General features: G+C 42.6%; 2 protein-coding genes and 1 long non-coding RNA gene across 5 annotated transcripts; 2 read left to right on the top strand and 1 right to left on the bottom strand.

The window, feature by feature from the left end:
* Positions 1 to 2,260: 2,260 nt before the first annotated feature.
* Positions 2,261 to 5,547, top strand: LOC136764475 (uncharacterized). Its single transcript, XR_010821201.1, has 3 exons — positions 2,261 to 2,561; positions 3,803 to 4,058; positions 4,904 to 5,547. It is a non-coding gene; the product is annotated as an uncharacterized LOC136764475 (long non-coding RNA).
* Positions 5,548 to 6,346: 799 nt separating this feature from the next.
* LOC136764474 (ribosomal protein S6 kinase beta-2) lies at positions 6,347 to 17,358 on the top strand. 3 transcript variants are annotated; one of them, XM_066718591.1, is made up of 16 exons: positions 6,347 to 6,456; positions 7,114 to 7,189; positions 7,301 to 7,338; positions 8,390 to 8,504; positions 8,711 to 8,779; positions 9,091 to 9,238; positions 9,386 to 9,443; positions 9,658 to 9,758; positions 9,847 to 9,937; positions 10,044 to 10,134; positions 10,240 to 10,347; positions 10,579 to 10,641; positions 10,759 to 10,836; positions 11,009 to 11,116; positions 15,379 to 15,491; positions 16,310 to 17,358. In XM_066718591.1, exons 2-16 carry the CDS (start codon positions 7,115 to 7,117, stop codon positions 16,497 to 16,499), a joined length of 1,446 nt encoding a protein of 481 aa, XP_066574688.1. In that variant the 5' UTR covers positions 6,347 to 6,456; position 7,114; the 3' UTR covers positions 16,500 to 17,358. The 3 variants fall into 3 exon arrangements, with proteins under 3 accessions (XP_066574688.1, XP_066574689.1, XP_066574690.1); XM_066718592.1 differs by having other exon boundaries at positions 6,443 to 6,528; XM_066718593.1 differs by lacking the exon at positions 6,347 to 6,456 and adding an exon at positions 6,558 to 6,622.
* Positions 17,359 to 17,666: 308 nt separating this feature from the next.
* Positions 17,667 to 23,540, bottom strand: LOC136764473 (uncharacterized). The gene is made up of 2 exons (XM_066718590.1): positions 23,228 to 23,540; positions 17,667 to 18,896 (listed from the first exon to the last, which is right to left on the bottom strand). Exon 2 carries the CDS (start codon positions 18,884 to 18,886, stop codon positions 18,074 to 18,076), a length of 813 nt encoding a protein of 270 aa, XP_066574687.1. The 5' UTR covers positions 18,887 to 18,896; positions 23,228 to 23,540; the 3' UTR covers positions 17,667 to 18,073.

Genomic DNA, 23,540 nt, shown 5'->3' with positions numbered 1-23,540 from the left:
GTAAGTGAACCCTGGTTTAAGTAGCTCACTGGAAGGGGATAATTCAAATCAGGTGTTTATTGCATGAGGTGGATCTTCAGGGGTGACTTTTGGAGGCCCCACACTACTGTGGGTATTTATCTGTGTCATTTGAAATAGTGGGGAAAGAAACCATGGTTTGTGAGCTGGTGAGTGTGTGAGAGAAAGTGTGTGTTACAGTGGGGTGTAGTGAGTGTTTGTCTGTTAGTGATTGTGTATCAATGAGTTTGTGTAAACTTTAGTGTACTATAATACACTCTGCTCTTTAGTGTTCTCCTGTACTGTATAGTATGTAAGTTAGTGTGTTACAGTGTATGTACTTAACTGTGCTATGCTTCACTATAGACTTGTGTGCTATACTTTGTTCTTCTATTTACTTACTGTACTGACAAATCTACAATATTTATTGTATTGTACTATAGCATACTGAACTATAGGCTTATGTACTGTACTGCTTAGTGTACTTTAAATATACTGCACTATTTAATGAACTGCTAATATACGGTACAGTACTACAGTATTTACCACACTACATCATACTATTTAGTGCATTGCTTAGTGTAATACTTTAGTGTATTACTCTACACTCTTTACTGTAACATCAAATGTGCTGTACTTTATTACACTACAACCTTTTCTCTACTGTACCACACAGTATGGTTTGGTGTGCTGGACTACACTACAATTTTTACTGTACTACACTTCACTATTTAGTGTACTGCACTATACTACACTAGTGTTTAATTAGGGCAACATTTTTATTGCAGACTGCAGCTGAAAGTGAGATGGGGGTGGTTTAGTACTAGTTGGGAATTGCTGGATTGTGTTGTGTTCATGTTATGTGTGATTGAAGAAGTTTTGAAAATGAGTGATGATTAAATGCCACTTATATCACTGGTCTGTGTGTCTCAGTTCATGTGTGTATATCTGAATGTCTATCTGTGACTGTGTGAATCTGTGCCTTCTGTCTCTCTCTCTCTCTCTCTCTCTCTCTCCCTCCCTACCTCTTCCCCTGACTATACAACATTAACAATACATGCATAAATCACCCTCTCTGTTTCTTTTCCCAATGCCTTCTGTCCCTCTCTGTGCTCTTTTGTATATTGCATTCTATTCTCCTGTACTGTAGTGTGCAGGGTATTACAGTGTATCATGCTGTACTGTAATATGTAGGACTAGAGCTAAAGGCCCTTGCAGACCGTAAAATGACAAAAGTATGGGAGGTTTGCATGAGGCAGCGGAGGGTGTCGGCATGGTGCTAGTTTCAGTACTGTGCTGTTTAACACCTCTTACACAGGAAGTTCACAGGGGGAGAGATAGATGAGATGAGTGGTGAGAGGGGGAAGTACAGTAAAGACACACTGACTGACATTAACACTGCGCTGAAAGAGTTAATACAGTACAGACACACTGACTGACGACACTACAGTACATTAACACTGCACTGAGAGAGAGAGGGTTAATACAGTACAGACACACTGACTGACTGGACACTACAGTACATTAACACTGAGCTGAGAGAGAGAGGGTTAATACAGTACAGACACACTGACTGACTGGACACTACAGTACATTAACACTGCACTGAGAGAGAGAGGGTTAATACAGTACAGACACACTGACTGGACACTACAGTACATTAACACTGCACTGAGAGAGAGAGGGTTAATACAGTACAGACACACTGACTGACTGGACACTACAGTACATTAACACTGCACTGAGAGAGAGGGTTAATACAGCACAGACACACTGACTGACTGGACACTACAGTACATTAACACTGCACTGAGAGAGAGAGGGTTAATACAGTACAGACACACTGACTGACTGGACACTACAGTACATTAACACTGCACTGAGAGAGAGAGGGTTAATACAGTACAGACACACTGACTGACTGGACACTACAGTACATTAACACTGCACTGAGAGAGAGAGGGTTAATACAGTACAGACACACTGACTGACTGGACACTACAGTACATTAACACTGCACTGAGAGAGAGAGGGTTAATACAGTACAGACACACTGACTGACTGGACACTACAGTACATTAACACTGCACTGGGAAGGAACGGGCAGAGAGTGTACTGTACTCTATAACAATCAGCCTGTATACAGTAAGAAACAGAGACAGTGTTGTATACAGCCGACATTACGGTAGGTATTGCTGGTAACCCGGATGTGTGCACTGCCCACACTGCTGCTCGGCCGGGCCCACGGGTTGACCCGCAGGAAACCGGAAGCAAGCTGCAGCCAGACCGAGGCGGAAGTTCCGTGGTTTCGACGGACTGTTGACATCAGGGAACGACGCTGCTCCGTCTGTCTGTCTCTCTCTCTCTCATCCTCCCTTCCCTCGCATTCCATCCCATCCCTTCATCTCTCTATCAGTTTACTCCTCCTTTCGCCTCCCTTTGGCGTTTCTACTCTCTTTTTCTGCCTGATACCACTCTCTCGCTCGTCAGTTTATTTATTTATTTATTTATTTATTTATTTATATATTAACTTTCGCAAACTACAAAGAATAAGTACACAATAGGTAATTATTATTATTATTATTATTGTTATTATTATTATTATTTTTATTATGACTAGCTGGCATACGTATTAGCAGCATCCGTATTAGTATTGTTGATATTTCGGGACAGTGTTTTGAGGTGCGTGTTAGCTGTGACGTCATGTCCCCACTAGTTTTTTAATAAGTTCCTTGTTTTGTCCGTTTGTATTATATTCATACAAATATGAATAATACTTATTAGCTATGTTTGATGTTTTGTGTGTTTGTATAAGAGTGCGTGTCTAAATATACAGGTAAGCTCGTGTAATTATTATTTTTACTATGGCTATTTCTGCTTATAGCACTACTGCTGCTGTTTTATTGCTACATTCTCCATTCTCTCGCCTCCCCCCACACCTCCTCATCTCTCTCTCTCTCTCTCAGTGCAGTGTTATTGTACTGTATTTTTCAATCTATGTCTATACTGTACTATATTAACCCTCTCTATTTCTCTCTCGTGCAAATCCCTTATTTACATTCTCTATTCAAAATTGCTCTCTATCCCTGTGACAAATGTACAAGGTGACAGAGGCAGTAAATATATACTGTAAATAAACAGTCTCTTTCTCTCTCGGTATTAATGTACTGTAGTGTCCAGTCAGTCAGTCCAAATGCACTTTACAGGGCAGTCAGCATTAATGTACTGTGGTATCTAGTCAGTCAGTGTGCCCTACTGTATTATACCACAGTGTCCTATTAAACTCTGCCACACTATACTACACAATACTGTGCCATGCTATACTGCACTATAGTATACAACTGTATACTATCCTATACTTTACTGCACTATACTATAGTGTATTAACCCATATCTTACACTAATATACTGTATTATGACACACTAACCACCCTGCCTTCTCTCTCCTAACCTCCTTTATTTTCCCAATCCCAACAGTATACTAAACTACACTGTACTATACTACACTGTATTAAGGTATACAATACTGTACAATACGCACTGGCACTCAGGTTCAGACACACACACTGACCTTGAGATACAGATACACACACAAAGACACACTTTAAGATACACACCCTGACCCTAAGACACAGACTCACACCTCAGCCACACCTACCCCACGCACAACCGCGTCAATCACAACAGCTTCACAACTAGTGCACTCGGCCATTTCCACAACCACAACAACAGCGCAACAAGCTGCGTGACTTGTGTAGCAACACACAAGGGTGCACTCCTCATCAAAACAACTGTCGCACAACAGACCACACCGGCGACACAACCCAGAGACCCAGCGGCCGAGGGAGGAAGAGGAGGTGGTGGAGGACGAGAGGGACACCGCCACGGCGACCGCCCAGTCTCTACGCCCCTCCGTCGCCCCGGAGACGGGGGAGGAGGATGTTGCTGTGGGGGGCGTGAGTTGTGGTGCTCATGGCGAGGGGGGCATTGCCACGACGACCACCTTCTGCCTGGGCACCACTGGAGCAGGGGGGGGTGAGCTGACAGCCGCGGAGAGAGAGGTGAGGGAGAGTGTCAGTCTGTAAGTCAGTGTGTCTGTACTGTACTGTATTAACCCTCTCTCTCTCAGTGCAGTGTTAATGTACTGTAGTGTCCAGTCAGTCAGTGTGTCTGTACTGTATTAACCCTCTCTCTCTCAGTGCAGTGTTAATGTACTGTAGTGTCCAGTCAGTCAGTGTGTCTGTACTGTATTAACCCTCTCTCTCTCAGTGCAGTGTTAATGTACTGTAGTGTCCAGTCAGTCAGTGTGTCTGTGCTGTATTAACCCTCTCTCTCTCAGTGCAGTGTTAATGTACTGTAGTGTCCAGTCAGTCAGTGTGTCTGTACTGTATTAACCCTCTCTCTCTCAGTGCAGTGTTAATGTACTGTAGTGTCCAGTCAGTCAGTGTGTCTGTACTGTATTAACCCTCTCTCTCTCAGTGCAGTGTTAATGTACTGTAGTGTCCAGTCAGTCAGTGTGTCTGTACTGTATTAACCCTCTCTCTCTCTCAGTGCAGTGTTAATGTACTGTAGTGTCCAGTCAGTGTGTCTGTACTGTATTAACCCTCTCTCTCTCAGTGCAGTGTTAATGTACTGTAGTGTCCAGTCAGTCAGTGTGTCTGTGCTGTATTAACCCTCTCTCTCTCAGTGCAGTGTTAATGTACTGTAGTGTCCAGTCAGTCAGTGTGTCTGTGCTGTATTAACCCTCTCTCTCTCAGTGCAGTGTTAATGTACTGTAGTGTCCAGTCAGTCAGTGTGTCTGTACTGTATTAACCCTCTCTATCAGTGCAGTGTTAATGTACTGTAGTGTCCAGTCAGTGTGTCTGTGCTGTACTGTATTAACCCTCTCTTTCTCTCTCTCTCTCAGGATCAGTCTCTCAGTGAGGTGCTGTGTGTGCTGCGCTCCCTCAGGGCTCTGGCCATGTCTCAGGGCGAGCGCATCGCACAGCTGGAACAGCAGCTGGAGAGCATCGAGGAGGGACAAGTGTGAGGGAGAGTAAGAGGATAGGGGAGGGGGAGGGAGGTTTAAGGTAATACTGACACTAAGTCACTGATACATACCGACTGACTGGACACTATGGTACCTAGAGAGTAATTGTGTGACTGTGATTCTCAGAACAGTACCAGTATGGAAAGATGTTCAGTGTCTCAGCACAACCCTGTACGCCCTCTACACACTACACTGTGCGGTCTTCATTATTTCTAAATTGCTTAGCTTTCGTTTATTTGTTTGTTCATTGTTAATTACTGTTGTCTTCTAAATGAATGTTCTAGAATGTCTTCATTATTATTACTATTATTATGATTATTATTATGGTAACACTTAATGCATTCCTTTTGTTAGTAGTTTGTAGTTGCTGAAGCAGGTGGTGTTGGGGCAGAGTGGGGCATAATTGTGGTGCATTTGACTGCACTTACAGATGTTTATTAAAATATTATATGTAACCTAATATAATGAAAATGAATTGTAATTGAAAAGCTTAATGAAATGAATAAAGGGCTTCACAATGAGGTGGGTGGAGTGTGTTCTAATTGAGTCTCATTAGCTAATTGTTCTGGACCTCTGAATTACTATTATTTATTTACTGTATGTATGTATGTATTCTGTTCTGATCATCACAGATTCCACCCACAGTGATTGCACTACATGTACCCCACTTCATGTTGTGATTTTACTTGAATCCTAGTATGATGCTTTTATTTATTTTTTTACCAAATATGTTCAAAAATTATATATTCATAATCTATTTGAAATATGAACACAGTGCTGTTGAAAATTGGGCAGAGTATGTTCCTAGCAGGCAAGTTGTATCATATGGTCCATAGCCAATAAACAGTCAGTCACAAATTTCATAGCCAATCTGCAGTGCAATTTACAGCAATTGGAGCAGTTGCCTTTATTTAAAAATATAATTCAGTAATTATCAGCAACATTTATCTTTGACCATTCCATTAAGTAATGCATAATTACTGTATGGTGTACCATGCTAAAACATGATAAAACATTTTTAAAATATGCTAAATTTGCAGTTTGCAAAGTAGAGCATAATATAAAATTGTAATATAAGCATATAATATAGTTTGCACACTATGGTACAGTCCGGTACAATACAAAACCATATAGGACATTTTATTACAATACAGGAATATAAAGTAGGCTACAATATAGTATAAGAGACTACAGATCAATACAGCATACTAAAATATATTACAATATAACAGCAGAAGAGAAATTACTTTAATAATGACTAAATTACGGTAATCAGGATACGACGCGGTAGCCGCTTATACACTCGGCTTTACGGTAAAACAAAGACGATCTGAGTCGCTATTTGCTGACGTAAAAGGACACGTTAAAGTCCCGGAGTCGCACAAACACACTTCCAAAGAGTGATGACAGATGGTCGGATAAACATACAGGTAAACAAACACAAGGAGGCAGATAAAGAGAAAGGGAGCGGGAAGGAAGACACACAAAGCAAGAACGAAAGAGTGAGAAATAGAGGGATAAGTTCAAAAGACACGATCTCGGCTGTACTTCCGCACAGTGAACCGCATCAGCACCCTGTCAATCAATACTGTCCTTGTGTGTGTCTGGCAGTCATGTGTATATTTGTGTGTGTGTGTGTCAGAGTCAGTTTTGTGTATTTTTGTGTTTGTGCCAGTTCTGTCTGTCTGTCTGTCTGTCTGTCTGCCTGTCTTTCAGCCTTTGTGTCTCTCTGTGCCTGTTTCTTTTTGTATCTATCTGTATTTAACTCACTGTCTGTGTGTGTCTGTATCTGTATGACAGTAAGTGTTTCTGTTTATCTGTCTGTCTGTTTCTATCTATTTCCCAATATATGTCTCTAACAGTAAAATATCCTTCTATTAATATTATACGTTTTTTAACATTATTATTATTATTATTATTATTATTATTATTATTATTATTATTATTATTGCTGTAGTGGTCAGTATTATGGCATGTGCATCAAGGCAGTGATTTTATTTGACTTATTTTAACACTCACCTTCCCTTTCCCTCTCTTCTGCCCTTCTTCCCTCGCTTTCGCTCTCTCTCTCTCTCTCTCTCTCGCAGGATGGCAGGAGTGTTTGATATTGACATGGAGATGGAGGACCAGAACGATGCAGAGGAGAGAGAGAGAGAGAGTGAGGTACAGCTACACTGAGTCTCGACAATATAGATTGACTGATACACTGACTGACTGACTGACTGACTGAGTGTAGTTTGTAAACTGACTCATTGCCTTTGTGTGTTTCTGCAGGAGGAGTTTTTTGAAGTTACACCTAGTGAACTAGAATTGTGAGTAAAGTTGTGTGGCTTTCTGTGTGTCTGTTAACTCTCTCTCTCTCTCTCTCTCTCTCTCTCTCTCTCTCTCTCTCTCTCTCTCTCAGTGCAGTGTTAATGTACTGTAGTGTCCAGTCAGTCAGTGTGTCTGTGCTGTATTAACCCTCTCTCTCTCAGTGCAGTGTTAATGTACTGTAGTGTCCAGTCAGTGTGTCTGTACTGTATTAACCCTCTCTCTCTCAGTGCAGTGTTAATGTACTGTAGTGTCCAGTCAGTCAGTGTGTCTGTACTGTATTAACCCTCTCTCTCTCAGTGCAGTGTTAATGTACTGTAGTGTCCAGTCAGTCAGTGTGTCTGTACTGTATTAACCCTCTCTCTCTCAGTGCAGTGTTAATGTACTGTAGTGTCCAGTCAGTCAGTGTGTCTGTGCTGTATTAACCCTCTCTCTCTCAGTGCAGTGTTAATGTACTGTAGTGTCCAGTCAGTGTGTCTGTACTGTATTAACCCTCTCTCTCTCAGTGCAGTGTTAATGTACTGTAGTGTCCAGTCAGTGTGTCTGTGCTGTTCTGTATTAACCCTCTCTCTCTCTCAAATTCTGTCAAAAGTGCTTTATTGGCATGGCTAGTGCAAGTATTGCCAAAGCAGTAGTGATGACTGAGTAGATCAAACAATACATGATTCAATAGATAAATTACAATCATAATAAAATAATAACAATCGTAATGAAAAATAACAGGAGCAATAACAAAATGAATAACTCTATAAATGATTCTTGCCTGTCTCTCCCCTTCTCTTCTCCCTCTCTCTCTCTCTCTCTCAATTCATATGAGCTTTATTGGCATGACGATCTGGTGTTGCCAAAGCTTACAACATATAGTCCAGCCACAGGAATACTGGAAACAATAACAAAAACAATAACAAAACACACAATAAAAATAAATACAAAATATATGTATACAGTTAATTTTTAAATCCATAGTTTACAGATAGAAGTGCCCCCCCCCCTCCCCCCATTCAACAGTACCAGGCAGGTAACAGACAATGTCTCTCTCTCTTTCTCTATCAGGCCCCAGTGTGCGGAGGTGGAGCTCTCCTCTCTCAATGTGAACAGGGGGGAAGAGCGGGTGGGGGCGGAGTGCTTTGAGCTGCTCAGAGTGCTGGGGAAAGGGGGATATGGGAAGGTAAGTGGAAGATGGGGAAAGAGGGAGGGAGAGGTTAGCATACATTAATAGGGGCTCACTGACTGACTGATTTTATCTCCGCATTTGTTTTTGTTGTTGTTTCTATGTTATGGACTGTGAAGTTTTAACTTGCATGTTTGATAATAAACTTCTCTCCCAATCCTTCTCTCTCTCTCTCCCTCTCTCTCTCTCCCTCTCTCTCTCAGGTCTTCCAGGTGAGGAAGGTACAGGGTGCCAACACAGGGAAAATATTTGCCATGAAAGTGCTGAGAAAGGTATGGACCCTCCCCCCCCTCTCTCCATCCCTTCCTCTTCTCTTGCTTTCCATTAAATTACAAAATGCTTTTTAGGCATGACTTGACATTAGCATTGCCAAACCATTGACAGACATGTCCAGTGCTCAAGAACAGGGCAATGGGAACAATACATACAGGAATTTTACATTTTACATTTTAATGTATATTTACAGACATTTTACATAACATTAGTGTATATATAGTGTCAGAGTGCCTATGTCTGTGTCTCTCTGTCAATGTCAGTGTGTCAGTCAGTCATGTCGCATCCTTGCCCTCTCTCTCCCTGGCAGGCGAAGATCGTGTGTAACGCGAAGGACACGGCACACACGCGGGCAGAGCGCAGCATCCTGGAGTCAGTGCGTCACCCCTTCATCGTGGAGCTTCACTATGCCTTCCAGACTGGGGGCAAACTGTACCTCATACTGGAGTGTCTTAGTGGTGAGAGGAGAGAGAATGACAGATTAGCTGACTGAAAGATGTGCTGACTTGCTGACTGACTGACTGACTGGATGACACACTGACTGACTGACTAAATGATACTGAGTAATGTATTGATTCTCTATGGTATCTCACTCTCCCTGACAGGTGGAGAGCTGTTCATGCAGTTGGAGAAGGAGGGAATATTCATGGAAGACACTGCTTGGTAAGAGAGTGGGAGAAAGAGAAGGTGATGGAGTGAGAGATTGCATCAGTCAGTGTATCAGTTGGTCAGTGTGTGTCTGACAGTATATTATTATAGTAAAGTGTCTGTATTGTGTATTGCAGTGCAGTGTGTGGTAAATGTGTTGTGTTATTGGGGACCATGTGTTTCAGTGCAGTGTGTGCATTAAAGTTTGTTTTTGTCTTGTGTTGTACAGTTTCTACTTAGGGGAGATCAGCCTGGCTTTGGGGCACCTCCACTCCTGCGGCATCATCTACCGGGACCTGAAGCCTGAGAACATCATGCTGAGCCAGCTCGGTAACCATGGCAATGACACTGCAACAGCATCGCAGTACCACAGAGACAGAGCAGCACAATGAACTAACTCTCTCTCTCTCTCTCTCAGGTCATATCAAGCTGACAGATTTTGGGCTGTGTAAAGAATCCATCCATGAGGGGGCAGTCACACACACTTTCTGTGGGACCATAGAGTACATGTGTGTGTCTGTGTTTGTACTGTACTGTATTTTGTGTGTGTGTGTATTTTTAACATTTATATTGTAACTTTTTAACCCTCTCTCTCTCTCTCTTTGTCTCTCTCAGGGCTCCGGAGATCCTGACTCACTCTGGACACAACAGGGCAGTGGACTGGTGGAGTCTAGGTGCGCTGATGTTTGACATGATGACAGGATCGGTGAGAAAGAGAGCGAGAGACAGTACAGCACACATTGACTGAGACGCTGACTGAAATGTACACGTCATTGCTCTCTTTCTCTCTCTCTCTCTCTCTCTCTCTCAGCCCCCTTTCTCTGCGGAGAACCGGAAGAAGACAATAGAGAAGATCCTTCGCTGTAAGCTGAACCTACCCCCCTACCTCACTGTGGATGCCAGGGACCTCATCAAGAGGGTTAGTCTGTCTGTCTGTCTGTCTGTCTGTCCATCTGCTTGTCTCTCTCTCTTTGTTTGTGTGTGTGTCTCTCTCTGTATATTTGTCCGTCCAGTCTGCCTGCCTTCCTGCCTGTCTGTCTGTGTGTCTTTCTCTCTGTGTCTCGGTGCATTTGTATTTCAGTCTGTCAGTAAATTTACCAATACTATATTAACTCTCACTCTGTGTTTCTCTATATCCCTCCCTCTTTAGCTGTTAAAGAAGAGTCCAATTCAGAGACTGGGCTCCACTGCCGCAGACTGCGCAGATATACAGGTACCATCTGTCTGTCAGTGTCTTTCTGTCTCTGTCTCCATCATAATACACAGTAACACATTTCACACAACGCATATACAGTAATTACTGTCTCTCTCTCCCTCCCTCCTCCTGCAGAAGCATCCTTTCTTCAGACACATTAATTGGGACGATCTTCTCAACCAGAGAGTGGAGCCACCATACAAACCATTTCTGGTACTGTCTGTCTGTCTGTCTGTCTTGTCCTCTCTGTATTGTCAGTCTGTACTGTCTGTGTGTAAATGTCTGTCTATCCTTCTGAGTGCAGTATTAATGTACTGCAGTGTCAATCAGTGCGAATTAACTCTCTCCCTCTCCTCTCTCATTTTCTCTCTCTCTTTCTCAGTAGCAGTCAGAAGAGGATGTCAGTCAGTTTGACACCCGTTTCACCAAACAGCCACCTGTGGACAGTCCAGATGACACGTCCCTGAGTCACAGCCAGGAGCAGGCCTTCACTGTGAGAGAGGGAGAGAGATATTAATACAGTACAGTACAGCACAGACACTCTAACTGGACACTACAGTACATTAACACTGTACTGAGGGGGAGAGAGGGTTAATAAAGTACAGACACACTGACTGACTGGACACTACAGTACATTAACACTACACTGAGAGAGAGAGGGTTAATACAGTACAGACACACTGACTGACTGGACACTACAGTACATTAACACTGCACTGAGAGAGAGAGGGTTAATACAGTACAGTACAGACACTGACTGGACACTACAGTACATTAACACTGCACTGAGGGAGAGAGGGTTAATACAGTACAGACACACTGACTGACTGGACACTGCAGTACATTAACACTGCACTGAGGGAGAGAGGGTTAATACAGTACAGACACACTGACTGACTGGACACTGCAATACATTAACACTGCACTGAGAGAGAGAGGGTTAATACAGTACAGACACACTGACTGACTGAACACTACATGAACTAGTCGCTCCAGAAATGTAGCCGCAGAATTTGTCTTCTTAGGCAGAATTATCTTCCTCGTACAGAATTCCACAGAATAAGACACTTTTTTAATGACGGAAAGATGTAAAAAACTGAAAAAAGGTGGTACCATATATAAGCACTACATTACATAGTTAGTAGTGCCAATTTTCCATTTCATTCACTTGTAACAGCCATTTGTCAGTGATCGCCATCATGTATTTTTGCATGTTATCTTGCCTGCCTGGTGCTCAGGTTGCAGATCTCCCTAATCTAGTACAATTGTACAATGTAATGAGGACTGCGTATAGCAAGGATGTGGCTGTTATAATGGGGATTTCAATTTCCCAATCATAGACTGGGAAATCCCAGTTGGGACTACAGAAGCAGAAATAGAAATGGTTGAGATGGCAAATGACTGCTTTCTAACTAAGTTTGTGAGGGAACCAACCAGAGAGAGTGCATTAATTGACTTAATCTTAACAAATGACCAAGATAGAGTAAGAGGGACACTAGAGAAGCTTTTCCAGATCAGCAAGGACACAAGCACCCGGGGACACAAATGGAAATTGGGCTTCAAGGCATTCAAAACGGAAAACAGGAGACGCTTCTTCACACAGAGAGGCGTCACAATCTGAACAAACTCCCCAGCGATGTGGTAGAAGCTGAAAATTTGGGAACGTTTGAAAATAGACTGGATAGGATCCTTGGATCACTTAGATATTAATGGACACCAAACGAGCACGATGGGTCAAATGGCCTCCTCTCATTTATAAACTTTCTTCTGTTCTAATGTTCTTATGAAACAAAATACAAAGAATATGTTAAGAAAGGCATCAGGAAAGCAAGGAGTGAAATGGAAAGAAACATAGCTCTTGGACCTAAAACTAATGCAAAGACTTTTTAACAGCAAAAGGTCAATAAAGGAGGAAGTGAAACAGATAAAGGGCAAAAATGGAAGTATCTTGGAAAACGAACAAGATGTGGCAAATGTTCTAAATTAGTATTTTACAGAGGATTTACAAATGAAAAAAATGATAACATGCCACATGTTAACAACCAGTCCAGTCAAACCCTAAGAGAGATCAGGATAAATGAGTAGGAGGTACTAAAGGGACTAGCAGAATTAAAAACAAACAAATCACCTGGGCCAGATGGTATATTTCCAACAGTACTTAAAGAAATTAGGGAAATTATTTATGGGCTGCTAACTCAAATATTCCAAAAGACACTTAGAACAGGGGATGTGCCAACTGACTGGAAGACAGCAAATGTCATAGCAATCCACAAGAAAGGGGACAAAACTGAGCCAGGAAATTACAGACCAATCAGTCTCACCTGCATCACCTATAAAATGTTGGAAAAAATGATGACAGAAAATAGAGGAGCATCTTAATGACCATATTCTTGGAAACAGTCAACATGGGTTTAGACGAGGCAGATTATGTCTTACTAATCTACTAGAGTTTTTTGAACATGCAACTGCAGCTGTAGATCAGGTGAAAGCATATGATATGATATACTTCGATTTTCAGAAAGCTTTTGATATGGTTCCACACCAAAGACTGATCCTCACATTGGAAGTTGTAGGCATTCAGGGTAATGTAAGTAGATGGATTATGAACTGGTTGATGTCTAGGAAACAGAGGGTGTTGATTAGAGGAGTCGCTTCTAACTAGAGTGAGGTTGTTAGTGGAGTTCCACTGGGATCAGTACTAGGGCCTGTGCTTTTTCTAATCTATATTAATGATCTGGACTCTGGGATAGTTAGCAAATTTGCAGATGATACAAAAATATCTGGCTCAGGAGATACAATCTCGGCAGCACAGACTATTCAAAGGGACTTAGATAATATTCAGTTATCCAGGCCGACACCTGGCAGATGAAATGCAATGTGGATGAGTGCAAGGTATTACATGCAGGTAACAAAAATGTCCACTATAATTACACTATGGCAGGAATAGAACTAGATGAAGTATCGCATGAGAAAGACTTAGGAGTCTATGTGGACTCCTCACTTGCTTCCCCACATTGTTTGGATGGAGAAATAAAAAAGGCAAACACAATGCTAGGGTATATTGTCAAAAGTGTAGAATTGAGAACAAGGGCAGTGATGTTCAGACTGTACAATGCACTAGTTAGAGCTCATCTGGATACTGTGTACAGTTCTGGGCTCCACACTTCAAGAAAGATATCGCTGCTCTAGAGGCAGTTCAGAGGAGAGCAACCAGACTTATTCCAGGTCTGAAGGGAACGTCCTACTCTGAGAGACTGAGGAACTGAACCTTTTCACCCTGGAACACCCTGGAACAGAGGAGACTATCAAGACAAGTCTTGATCCAAGTCTTCAAATTCATGAAAGACATCGACCACATCAAACCAGAGGAGCTTTTCCAGATCAGCAGGGACACACGCACCCGGGGACATAAATGGAAATTGGGCTTCAAGGCATTCAAGACAGAAAACAGGAGACACTTCTTCACACAGAGAGTTGTCACAATCTGAACAAACTCCCCAGTGATGTGGTAGAAGCTGAAAGTTTGGGAACATTTAGAAATAGACTGGATAGGATCCTAGGATCACTCGGTTATTAATGGACACCAAACGAATGGCCTCCTTTTATTTGTAAACTTTCTTTATGTTCTTTTCTTATCTCAAATCAAATTAGCACACATTAAAACTGAAGTTTATGTTTTTTGTTTGTTTTATTATGTAGTCACAATAGTCTAATATATTTTATAATAGACAATTACAAAATAACTAGCTTTGTAATTATATATTATACAATTGTTATACAATATTTAAAGTTTTTTATTTATAGTAATGCCATCTAAAAGTAATGTATGTTTAAGCCTTTAAAGTTCATGTAATTGTATGCATTTTAAAATCATATTTATTCTATTTGAATTTCACATTGATTTGTCATGACATATTAGCATTGTCATTCAACTCGTAGTGTTCTTTTTGATACATGGAAATTGTATACAAGTTTAAGCTGCTATCAATGTCTTTTAATTGTTAATTTCATTACAGGAAACAGATTTTTTCTGATCTTATTCACTACCACAGAATTCCACAGAAAACACATTTTTAAATTGCAGAATTTAAGAACATTTCTGCAGATTTCAGGGGGACTCATTAACACTGCACTGAGAGCTAGAGGGCTGCACTTCCACTCACTGCCACAAGTGGGACAAGTGAGTCAGTCAGTGTGTCTGTGCTGTACTGTATTAGAACATAAGAATATTAGAAAGTTTACAAACGAGAGGAGGCCATTCGACCCTTCGCGCTCGTTTAGTGTCCATTAATAACTAAGTGATCCAAGGATCACATCCAGTTTATTTTTGAATGTTCACAAATTGTTGGCTTCAACTACATTAACCATCTCTCTCTCAGTGCAGTGTTAATGTACTGTAGTGTCCAGTCAGTCAGTGTGTCTGTACTGTATTAACCCTCTCTCTCTCAGTGCAGTGTTAATGTACTGTAGTGTCCAGTCAGTCAGTGTGTCTGTGCTGTATTAACCCTCTCTCTCTCAGTGCAGTGTTAATGTACTGTAGTGTCCAGTCAGTCAGTGTGTCTGTACTGTATTAACCCTCTCTCTCTCAGTGCAGTGTTAATGTACTGTAGTGTCCAGTCAGTGTGTCTGTACTGTATTAACCCTCTCTCTCTCAGTGCAGTGTTAATGTACTGTAGTGTCCAGTCAGTCAGTGTGTCTGTGCTGTACTGTATTAACCCTCTCTCTCTCTCTCTCTCCCTCTCTCTGTCTCTGTAGGGGTTTACCTATGTAGCTCCATCAGTGCTGGAGAGTCTGAAGGAGAGATTCTCATTCGAACCCAAGATACGTTCACCACGGAGACAAAATAGCAGCCCCCGCACGCCCGTCAGGTCTGTCTATCTGTCTCTGTGTGACTCTGTGTGACTCTGTGTCTGTATGTGTGTCTCTCTCTCTGTATGTCTGATCTGTCTGGTCTCTGTCAGTGTCTGTACTGTACTATTAACCCTCTCTCTCTCAGTGCAGTGTTAATGTACTGTAGTGTCCAGTCAGTGTGTCTGTGCTGTATTAACCCTCTCTCTCTCAGTGCAGTGTTAATGTACTGTAGTGTCCAGTCAGTGTGTCTGTACTGTATTAACCCTCTCTCTCTCAGTGCAGTGTTAATGTACTGTAGTGTCCAGTCAGTCAGTGTGTCTGTACTGTATTAACCCTCTCTCTCTCAGTGCAGTGTTAATGTACTGTAGTGTCCAGTCAGTCAGTGTGTCTGTACTGTATTAACCCTCTCTCTCTCAGTGCAGTGTTAATGTACTGTAGTGTCCAGTCAGTCAGTGTGTCTGTACTGTATTAACCCTCTCTCTCTCAGTGCAGTGTTAATGTACTGTAGTGTCCAGTCAGTCAGTGTGTCTGTACTGTATTAACCCTCTCTCTCTCAGTGCAGTGTTAATGTACTGTAGTGTCCAGTCAGTGTGTCTGTACTGTATTAACCCTCTCTCTCTCACTGCAGTGTTAATGTACTGTATTGTCCAGTCAGTCAGTGTGTCTGTACTGTATTAACCCTCTCTCTCTCAGTGCAGTGTTAATGTACTGTAGTGTCCAGTCAGTGTGTCTGTACTGTATTAACCCTCTCTCTCTCACTGCAGTGTTAATGTACTGTAGTGTCCAGTCAGTCAGTGTGTCTGTACTGTATTAACCCTTCCTCTCTCTCTCTCAGTCCAGTCAAGTTCTCTCTGGCTGAGCCGTTCAAGTCCAGCCCAGGGGAGGGACAGAAACACGGAGAGGAGCAACACAAACATGCCACACCCACTCACAATGAGGTCACTGCCTCCCAGCCAATCAGGACACCAGGGCGTACCAAGAAACAAAAAGCTCTCCGGGGTGGTGGGGGGCGGAGTGGCAGATAGAGGAGCCCAAATTATATATTAACTAAATACAAGAGAGATATATATTTATAAATGGTGTTATTACAACTTACCAGTTTATTCCAAAATAATGTTCTTTTTACTCTTCTGTCTCTGTGAGATCTTGTCAGTACAGAGATTCCAGGTGATGATGATGATGATGATGATTGTTATTATTTACTGATAATAGTCATGATCAGTATTTAAGAAAGCACTATGTTACTGATAATTACTAGTATTGTGAATTCTATCAACTACAAGTGTGTGTCAGTCTTTGTGTCAGTGTGTGTGTGTGTGTGTGTGTGTGTGTGTGTGTGTGTGTGTGTGTGTGTGGGAGTCAGTCTCTCTATGTGTATGTGTGTGTGCGTGTGCATGCATCAGTCTCTGTGCGTGCCTACGTGTGGCTGTGTGTGTGCATGCATCAGACTCGTGCATGTGTGTGTGTTAGTGTGAGTGTGTCAGTCTCTGGGTTTGTCTGCATCTGTCTATCTGTCTGTCTGTCTCTCTGTCCGTGCCCAACTCTTACTGTTTAAGCCTTGTAGACACTGCTGTTTCAATGGGACAGTAGACTATACAGCCATTTGGTTTATATAAGAAACCAATTATTATTATTTCAAAAACTTGGGACAGACCACTGATAATCATGATTGTAATTATTGTTTGTAATAAAATTTTGGAGAAGGACAAGATAATTTATTCATTTGTTTAATTAATTGTGATTTTAGAATTGATTGTAATATCCTCTTCCTCTCTCTGTGTGACTCCATCTCTTCATCAGTCTATTATGTTAGTCACAGGTTGAATGGATCTCTCTCACCCTCTATGACATCACCTCCATGTTGGTCTATCTCAATCGGTGTTGCCATATCAGTCTATCATTGTAGCTTATCTCGTTTCCTCTCCCCATCCCTCAGTCTCCTTCCCTCCTCTCTCAGTATGCAGTATGGCACAGTATTATTATTTTTGTCATTTAGCTGATGCTCTTATCCAGGGTGACTTACATTTATACAGCTGGGTATTTTACTGGAGCAATCTAAGTGAAGTACCTTGCTCAGGGGTACAACAGCACTGCCCCACCAGGGATTCAAACCCACAACCTTCCAGTCATGAGTCCAGAGCCCTAACCAATACTCCACAGTGCTATTACTCAAACAGACATACAGACACTGCTTAAAAAATACAAAAATTTATTCATTTTTCTTGTAATAAAAAAACAGAAACAAACACTTAGAAATTCATACACTTGGGAAAAATAACATCTCTTTTAAAATTTGAATTTAAAAAAAAATATCATATATATTTAAGATTAATATACTAATTTACTAAATATGTTCTAGTCCTATTAATAATGTACAATCCATCCTGATTTGAATATATACCTCTAATGTCATTACAGAAGTCTGCCCCCCTCCCTCCTTCACTTTCCCACTTCCCTCCCCTCCCATCTCCTTCACCTTTCTTATTACACCTGAGTTACATTCTCAACCTCTCTTCCTCCCCTCTATCAAATGTTCACTTCTTTTCACTTCTCCCCTCCACTTCCCTCTCCCCTTCTCTTTCCTTCATCTCTCTCTCCCTCACAGTGCCGTAAAATCTTCCCTCTCTCCTCCTCCATCTCTCTCCTGCCCCCTCCCCTCCCAAATGGCACTCCCGGAAAACTCCTTCAGGTCCACCAAGAGCCCTCCTCCCTCTTTCCCCCTCACATCTCCCTCCTCCTCCTCCTCCTCCTCCTCCTCCTGTCTCTGCCTCCCCCTTTCCCTCAGGTCACAGCCTTCCAAGCTGGAGTAATCATCCTCAGAAGAGCAGTCGTCCTTGCTGTCCACGTTTCCTTGCTCCACGTCCCTCTCGCTCTCCTCCTCCCTCTCCTCCTCCTCCTCCTCCTCCTCCTCGCCTTGCTCCTCTGCCTCCCCCCCGCGGGGCAGCAGCTGCACGCCCAGCCTGTCCTCCAGAGCCCTCACCCTCTCTGCCACCCTCTCCGCTGCCACTCCCCCAGCCCTCCTCAGGGCTTTGAAGGAGTAGGCCCCCTGCGTCTCTTTGTTCAGTCTCCTGCAGCAGTAGAAGAAGAGGAGGAGGAGGAAGATGAGGAGGAGGATGAGGATGATAAGGGGACGGGTGGAGTCCGTTGTGTAGGTCACAGAGATGGCCTTCGTCATGGCTTTGACCGCCATTGTCGTAGTAGTAGTTCTAGTTGTGATGGTGGTGGTCTTCTTCGTTGTTGTGGGCTGTGTCGGTGTCTTTGTTGTTGCGGGCTGTGGCATGCTGTTCGGCATTCTCGTGTGTAAGGCAATGCTGGTGTTGGGAGTGGTGCCGTTGGCGACACAACTGTACTGGCTCAGGAGGGACAGACACACCACCCACAGCACTGTGGTCATTGGGACACTCCACCGCATCGCAGAGACACTGAGAGAGGGAGATAGAGGGAGATGCATGCTGACTGACTTAAAGACAGTGTCACATTAACCCTGCCATGGGTCCCCCTCTCAATCTCTTTCTCTCAATTCAATCCAGCATGTTTTGTTGACACACTTTATATAATATACACTCACCTAAAGGATTATTAGGAACACCTGTTCAATTTCTCATGAATGCAATTATCTAACCAACCAATCACATGGCAGTTGCTTCAATGCATTTAGGGGTGTGGTCCTGGTCAAGACAATCTCCTGAACTCCAAACTCAATGTCTGAATGGGAAAGAAAGGTGATTTAAGCAATATTGAGCGTGGCATGGTTGTTGGTGCCAGACGGGCCGGTCTGAGTATTTCACAATCTGCTCAGTTACTGGGATTTTCACGCACAACCATTTCTAGGGTTTACAAAGAATGGTGTGAAAAGGGAAAAACATCCAGTATGCGGCAGTCCTGTGGGCGAAAATGCCTTGTTGATGCTAGAGGTCAGAGGAGAATGGGCCGACTGATTCAAGCTGATAGAAGAGCAACTTTGACTGAAATAACCACTCGTTACAACCGAGGTATGCAGCAAAGCATTTGTGAAGCCACAACACGTACAACCTTGAGGCGGATGGACTACAACAGCAGAAGACCCCACCGGGTACCACTCATCTCCACTACAAATAGGAAAAAGAGGCTACAATTTGCACAAGCTCACCAAACTTGCACAGTTGAAGACTGGAAAAATGTTGCCTGGTCTGATGAGTCTCGATTTCTGTTGAGACATTCAGATGGTAGAGTCAGAATTTGGCGTAAACAGAATGAGAACATGGATCCATCATGCCTTGTTACCACTGTGCAGGCTGGTGGTGGTGGTGTAATGGTGTGGGGGATGTTTTCTTGGCACACTTTAGGCCCCTTAGTGCCAATTGGGCATCGTTTAAATGCCACGGCCTACCTGAGCATTGTTTCTGACCATGTCCATCCCTTTATGACCACCATGTACCCATCCTCTGATGGCTACTTCCAGCAGGATAATGCACCATGTCACAAAGGTTGAATCATTTCAAATTGGTTTCTTGAACATGACAATGAGTTCACTGTACTAAACTGGCCCCCACAGTCACCAGATCTCAACCCAATAGAGCATCTTTGGGATGTGGTGGAACGGGAGCTTCGTGCCCTGGATGTGCATCCCACAAATCTCCATCAACTGCAAGATGCTATCCTATCAATATGGGCCAACATTTCTAAAGAATGCTTTCAGCACCTTGTTGAATCAATGCCACGTAGAATTAAGGCAGTTCTGAAGGCGAAAGGGGGTCAAATACAGTATTAGTATGGTGTTCCTAATAATCCTTTAGGTGAGTGTATTTGCAAAAGAAGATATAAATGGTACATAGATGCAGGAGTAATATTAGTGAGACAAAAAAATCATAACTAAATTAAATGTAGAAGATGCATATAATACGTCCTTGTAATTACAGTAACATCATAACATTATAAACAAAACATTAGAAGAACGGTAGGAGAGGAAAAAAAACAACTTAAAATTTAATTGTTTTTATCTCTCACTCTCTCTTCCCCTTAAGACCCCCCACCCCCCTCTGTGCACACACACACACTTTATCTCGCTCTCTTTCTCTCTCTGACAGGAAGTCACTTAGTCTCGCCTCACAAGTTGTGCACCAGCAGGACAGGAAGTGAGCAAGAGCGTGTGGTATAGAGCGATGGAAAATAAAAAGCTGAGGTTCATCTCTCTCTCGCTCTTTTGCTACCTTGCTCTCTTGCTCTCTCTCACTTCTCTTTCTATCCATTTACCAGTCAACCCTGCTCTTCATTCATACAGACAAGAATTGGCCCAGTGTACTGTATTGCACCATACCGTAATATACTATAGTGTGCTGTACTATACCTATACTATGCTGTACTATACTAATCTATACTATAGTGTGCTGTACTATACCTATACTATGCTGTACTATACTAATCTATACTATAGTGAGCTGTACTATACCAATCTACACTCACCTAAAGGATTATTAGGAACACCTGTTCAATTTCTCATTAATGCAATTATCTAACCAACCAATCACATGGCAGTTGCTTCAATGCATTTAGGGGTGTGGTCCTGGTCAAGACAATCTCCTGAACTCCAAACTGAATGTCTGAATGGGAAAGAAAGGTGATTTAAGCAATTTTGAGCGTGGCATGGTTGTTGGTGCCAGACGGGCCGGTCTGAGTATTTCACAATCTGCTCAGTTACTGGGATTTTCACGCACAACCATTTCTAGGGTTTACAAAGAATGGTGTGAAAAGGGAAAAACATCCAGTATGCGGCAGTCCTGTGGGCGAAAATGCCTTGTTGATGCTAGAGGTCAGAGGAGAATGGGCCGACTGATTCAAGCTGATAGAAGAGCAACTTTGACTGAAATAACCACTCGTTACAACCGAGGTATGCAGCAAAGCATTTGTGAAGCCACAACACGTACAACCTTGAGGCGGATGGGCTACAACAGCAGAAGACCCCACCGGGTACCACTCATCTCCACTACAAATAGGAAAAAGAGGCTACAATTTGCACAAGCTCACCAAACTTGCACAGTTGAAGACTGGAAAAATGTTGCCTGGTCTGATGAGTCTCGATTTCTGTTGAGACATTCAGATGGTAGAGTCAGAATTTGGCATAAACAGAATGAGAACATGGATCCATCATGCCTTGTTACCACTGTGCAGGCTGGTGGTGGTGGTGTAATGGTGTGGGGGATGTTTTCTTGGCACACTTTAGGCCCCTTAGTGCCAACTGGGCATCGTTTAAATGCCACGGCCTACCTGAGCATTGTTTCTGACCATGTCCATCCCTTTATGACCACCATGTACCCATCCTCTGATGGCTACTTCCAGCAGGATAATGCACCATGTCACAAAGGTTGAATCATTTCAAATTGGTTTCTTGAACATGACAATGAGTTCACTGTACTAAACTGGCCCCCACAGTCACCAGATCTCAACCCAATAGAGCATCTTTGGGATGTGGTGGAACGGGAGCTTCGTGCCCTGGATGTGCATCCCACAAATCTCCATCAACTGCAAGATGCTATCCTATCAATATGGGCCAACATTTCTAAAGAATGCTTTCAGCACCTTGTTGAATCAATGCCACGTAGAATTAAGGCAATTCTGAAGGCGAAAGGAGGTCAAACACCGTATTAGTATGGTGTTCCTAATAATCCTTTAGGTGAGTGCATGTTCTCATTCTGTTTACGGCAAATTCTGACTCTACCATCTGAATGTCTCAACAGAAATCGAGACTCATCAGACCAGGCAACATTTTTCCAGTCTTCAACTGTCCAATTTTGGTGAGCTTGTGCAAATTGTAGCCTCTTTTTCCTATTTGTAGTGGAGATGAGTGGTACCCGGTGGGGTCTTCTGCTGTTGTAGCCCATCCGCCTCAAGGTTGTACGTGCTGTACTCTACTTATCTAGACTATACTGTACTATACTATAATGTGCTGTACTATTGTGCTATTGTACTAATGTGCTGTTAAGTCGCCCTGGATAAGGGCATCTGCCAAGAAATAAAAATAATATTAATAATGATAATCTATACTATACTGTAGTATACTAATCTATACTATACTATACTAATCTATACTATAGTGTGTTGTATTATACTAATCGAATTATAGTGTAGCAAAGTGTACTCTACTGTGCTGTAGCTATAGTGTAATATAGTTTAGAAGACAATAGTACTGTACTATACTGACTGACTGAAACACTGACTGACTGACAAATACAAAGTTAAGGTTAAATATTTTAATTTGATTAAATGCCACTGTCACTCCAGAGAGAGATACATTTATTGTCTTTATCTGTCGGTATAAGAATGTCTCCTCCTCCCTCTCTCTCTGTCTCTCTCCTCCTCCTCTCACCTCAATGACCCCGTCCACTATACACACTGACCCCAGATACATATCAGTCAGTCCATAAGAGTGCTAGCTCTTCTCTCATTCTCTCCTTCACACACTCTCTACTTCTCTCACCCTCTCCTCCATCCTTCCCCCCTCCCTTTTATTTGCTTATCCCTCTCCTCCCTACCTCTCTGCTCTTGTTCTCCCTCCTTCACCCTCTCGCCTTCTTTCTATGCCACTCTCTCCCTCCCTCCTTATCCCTTTCTTCATCTTCTGTTTTCATTCCATTTCGTGTGCTCTGTCACTCACTCTCCCTCCCTCCTGCCTTCTATCCTCTTCACTACTTCCTCTCCATCTCCTTCCCTCCTTCTCAGCCTCCCTCTCCCTCCTTCCCAGAAACCACACAGAATTGATACAAACACACACACTTACCTCAGTCTGGTTATATGTAGGAAAAGTAGTCTTGGTCCAGAGGCACAGAGAAACTGATTTGTCTTGAATTAGTTGGGTCTGATTTTCAAGTCTTTTTTATGTTTCCCTGAGCAGAAGCACGAAGATCAACACTGGGGCAGGAAAAGGAAGAAAAATAAATAGAGACAAATCGTGACAGAAAAGAAAGAAGAGAATGACAGATTAAGAACAAGCAGCTACATAAAGATGAGATTTCTTGGTTTTCAGTTGAGCTGAGGTGCTGAGTGTATATTTTTAAAAAATGCACCCTGTCTCTCTATTCTGAAATGGAGAG

Source organism: Amia ocellicauda, chromosome 12 (assembly GCF_036373705.1).
Source record: "Amia ocellicauda isolate fAmiCal2 chromosome 12, fAmiCal2.hap1, whole genome shotgun sequence".
NCBI classification, from domain to species: Eukaryota; Metazoa; Chordata; class Actinopteri; order Amiiformes; family Amiidae; genus Amia; species Amia ocellicauda.
Note: the sequence above shows the minus strand (reverse complement) of the source record. Positions and strands in the feature narration are given on the sequence as shown.

Coding starts and splice junctions, on each gene's coding strand:
- LOC136764473 (XM_066718590.1), bottom strand. CDS start 18,886: ATGCGGTGGAGTGTCCCAATGACCACAGTGCTGTGGGTGGTGTGTCTG.
- LOC136764474 (XM_066718591.1), top strand. CDS start 7,115: ATGGCAGGAGTGTTTGATATTGACATGGAGATGGAGGACCAGAACGAT. Junction 9,938..10,043: donor TGTGGGACCATAGAGTACAT/GTGTGTGTCTGT, acceptor TGTCTCTCTCAG/GGCTCCGGAGATCCTGACTC. Junction 10,135..10,239: donor TTGACATGATGACAGGATCG/GTGAGAAAGAGA, acceptor TCTCTCTCTCAG/CCCCCTTTCTCTGCGGAGAA.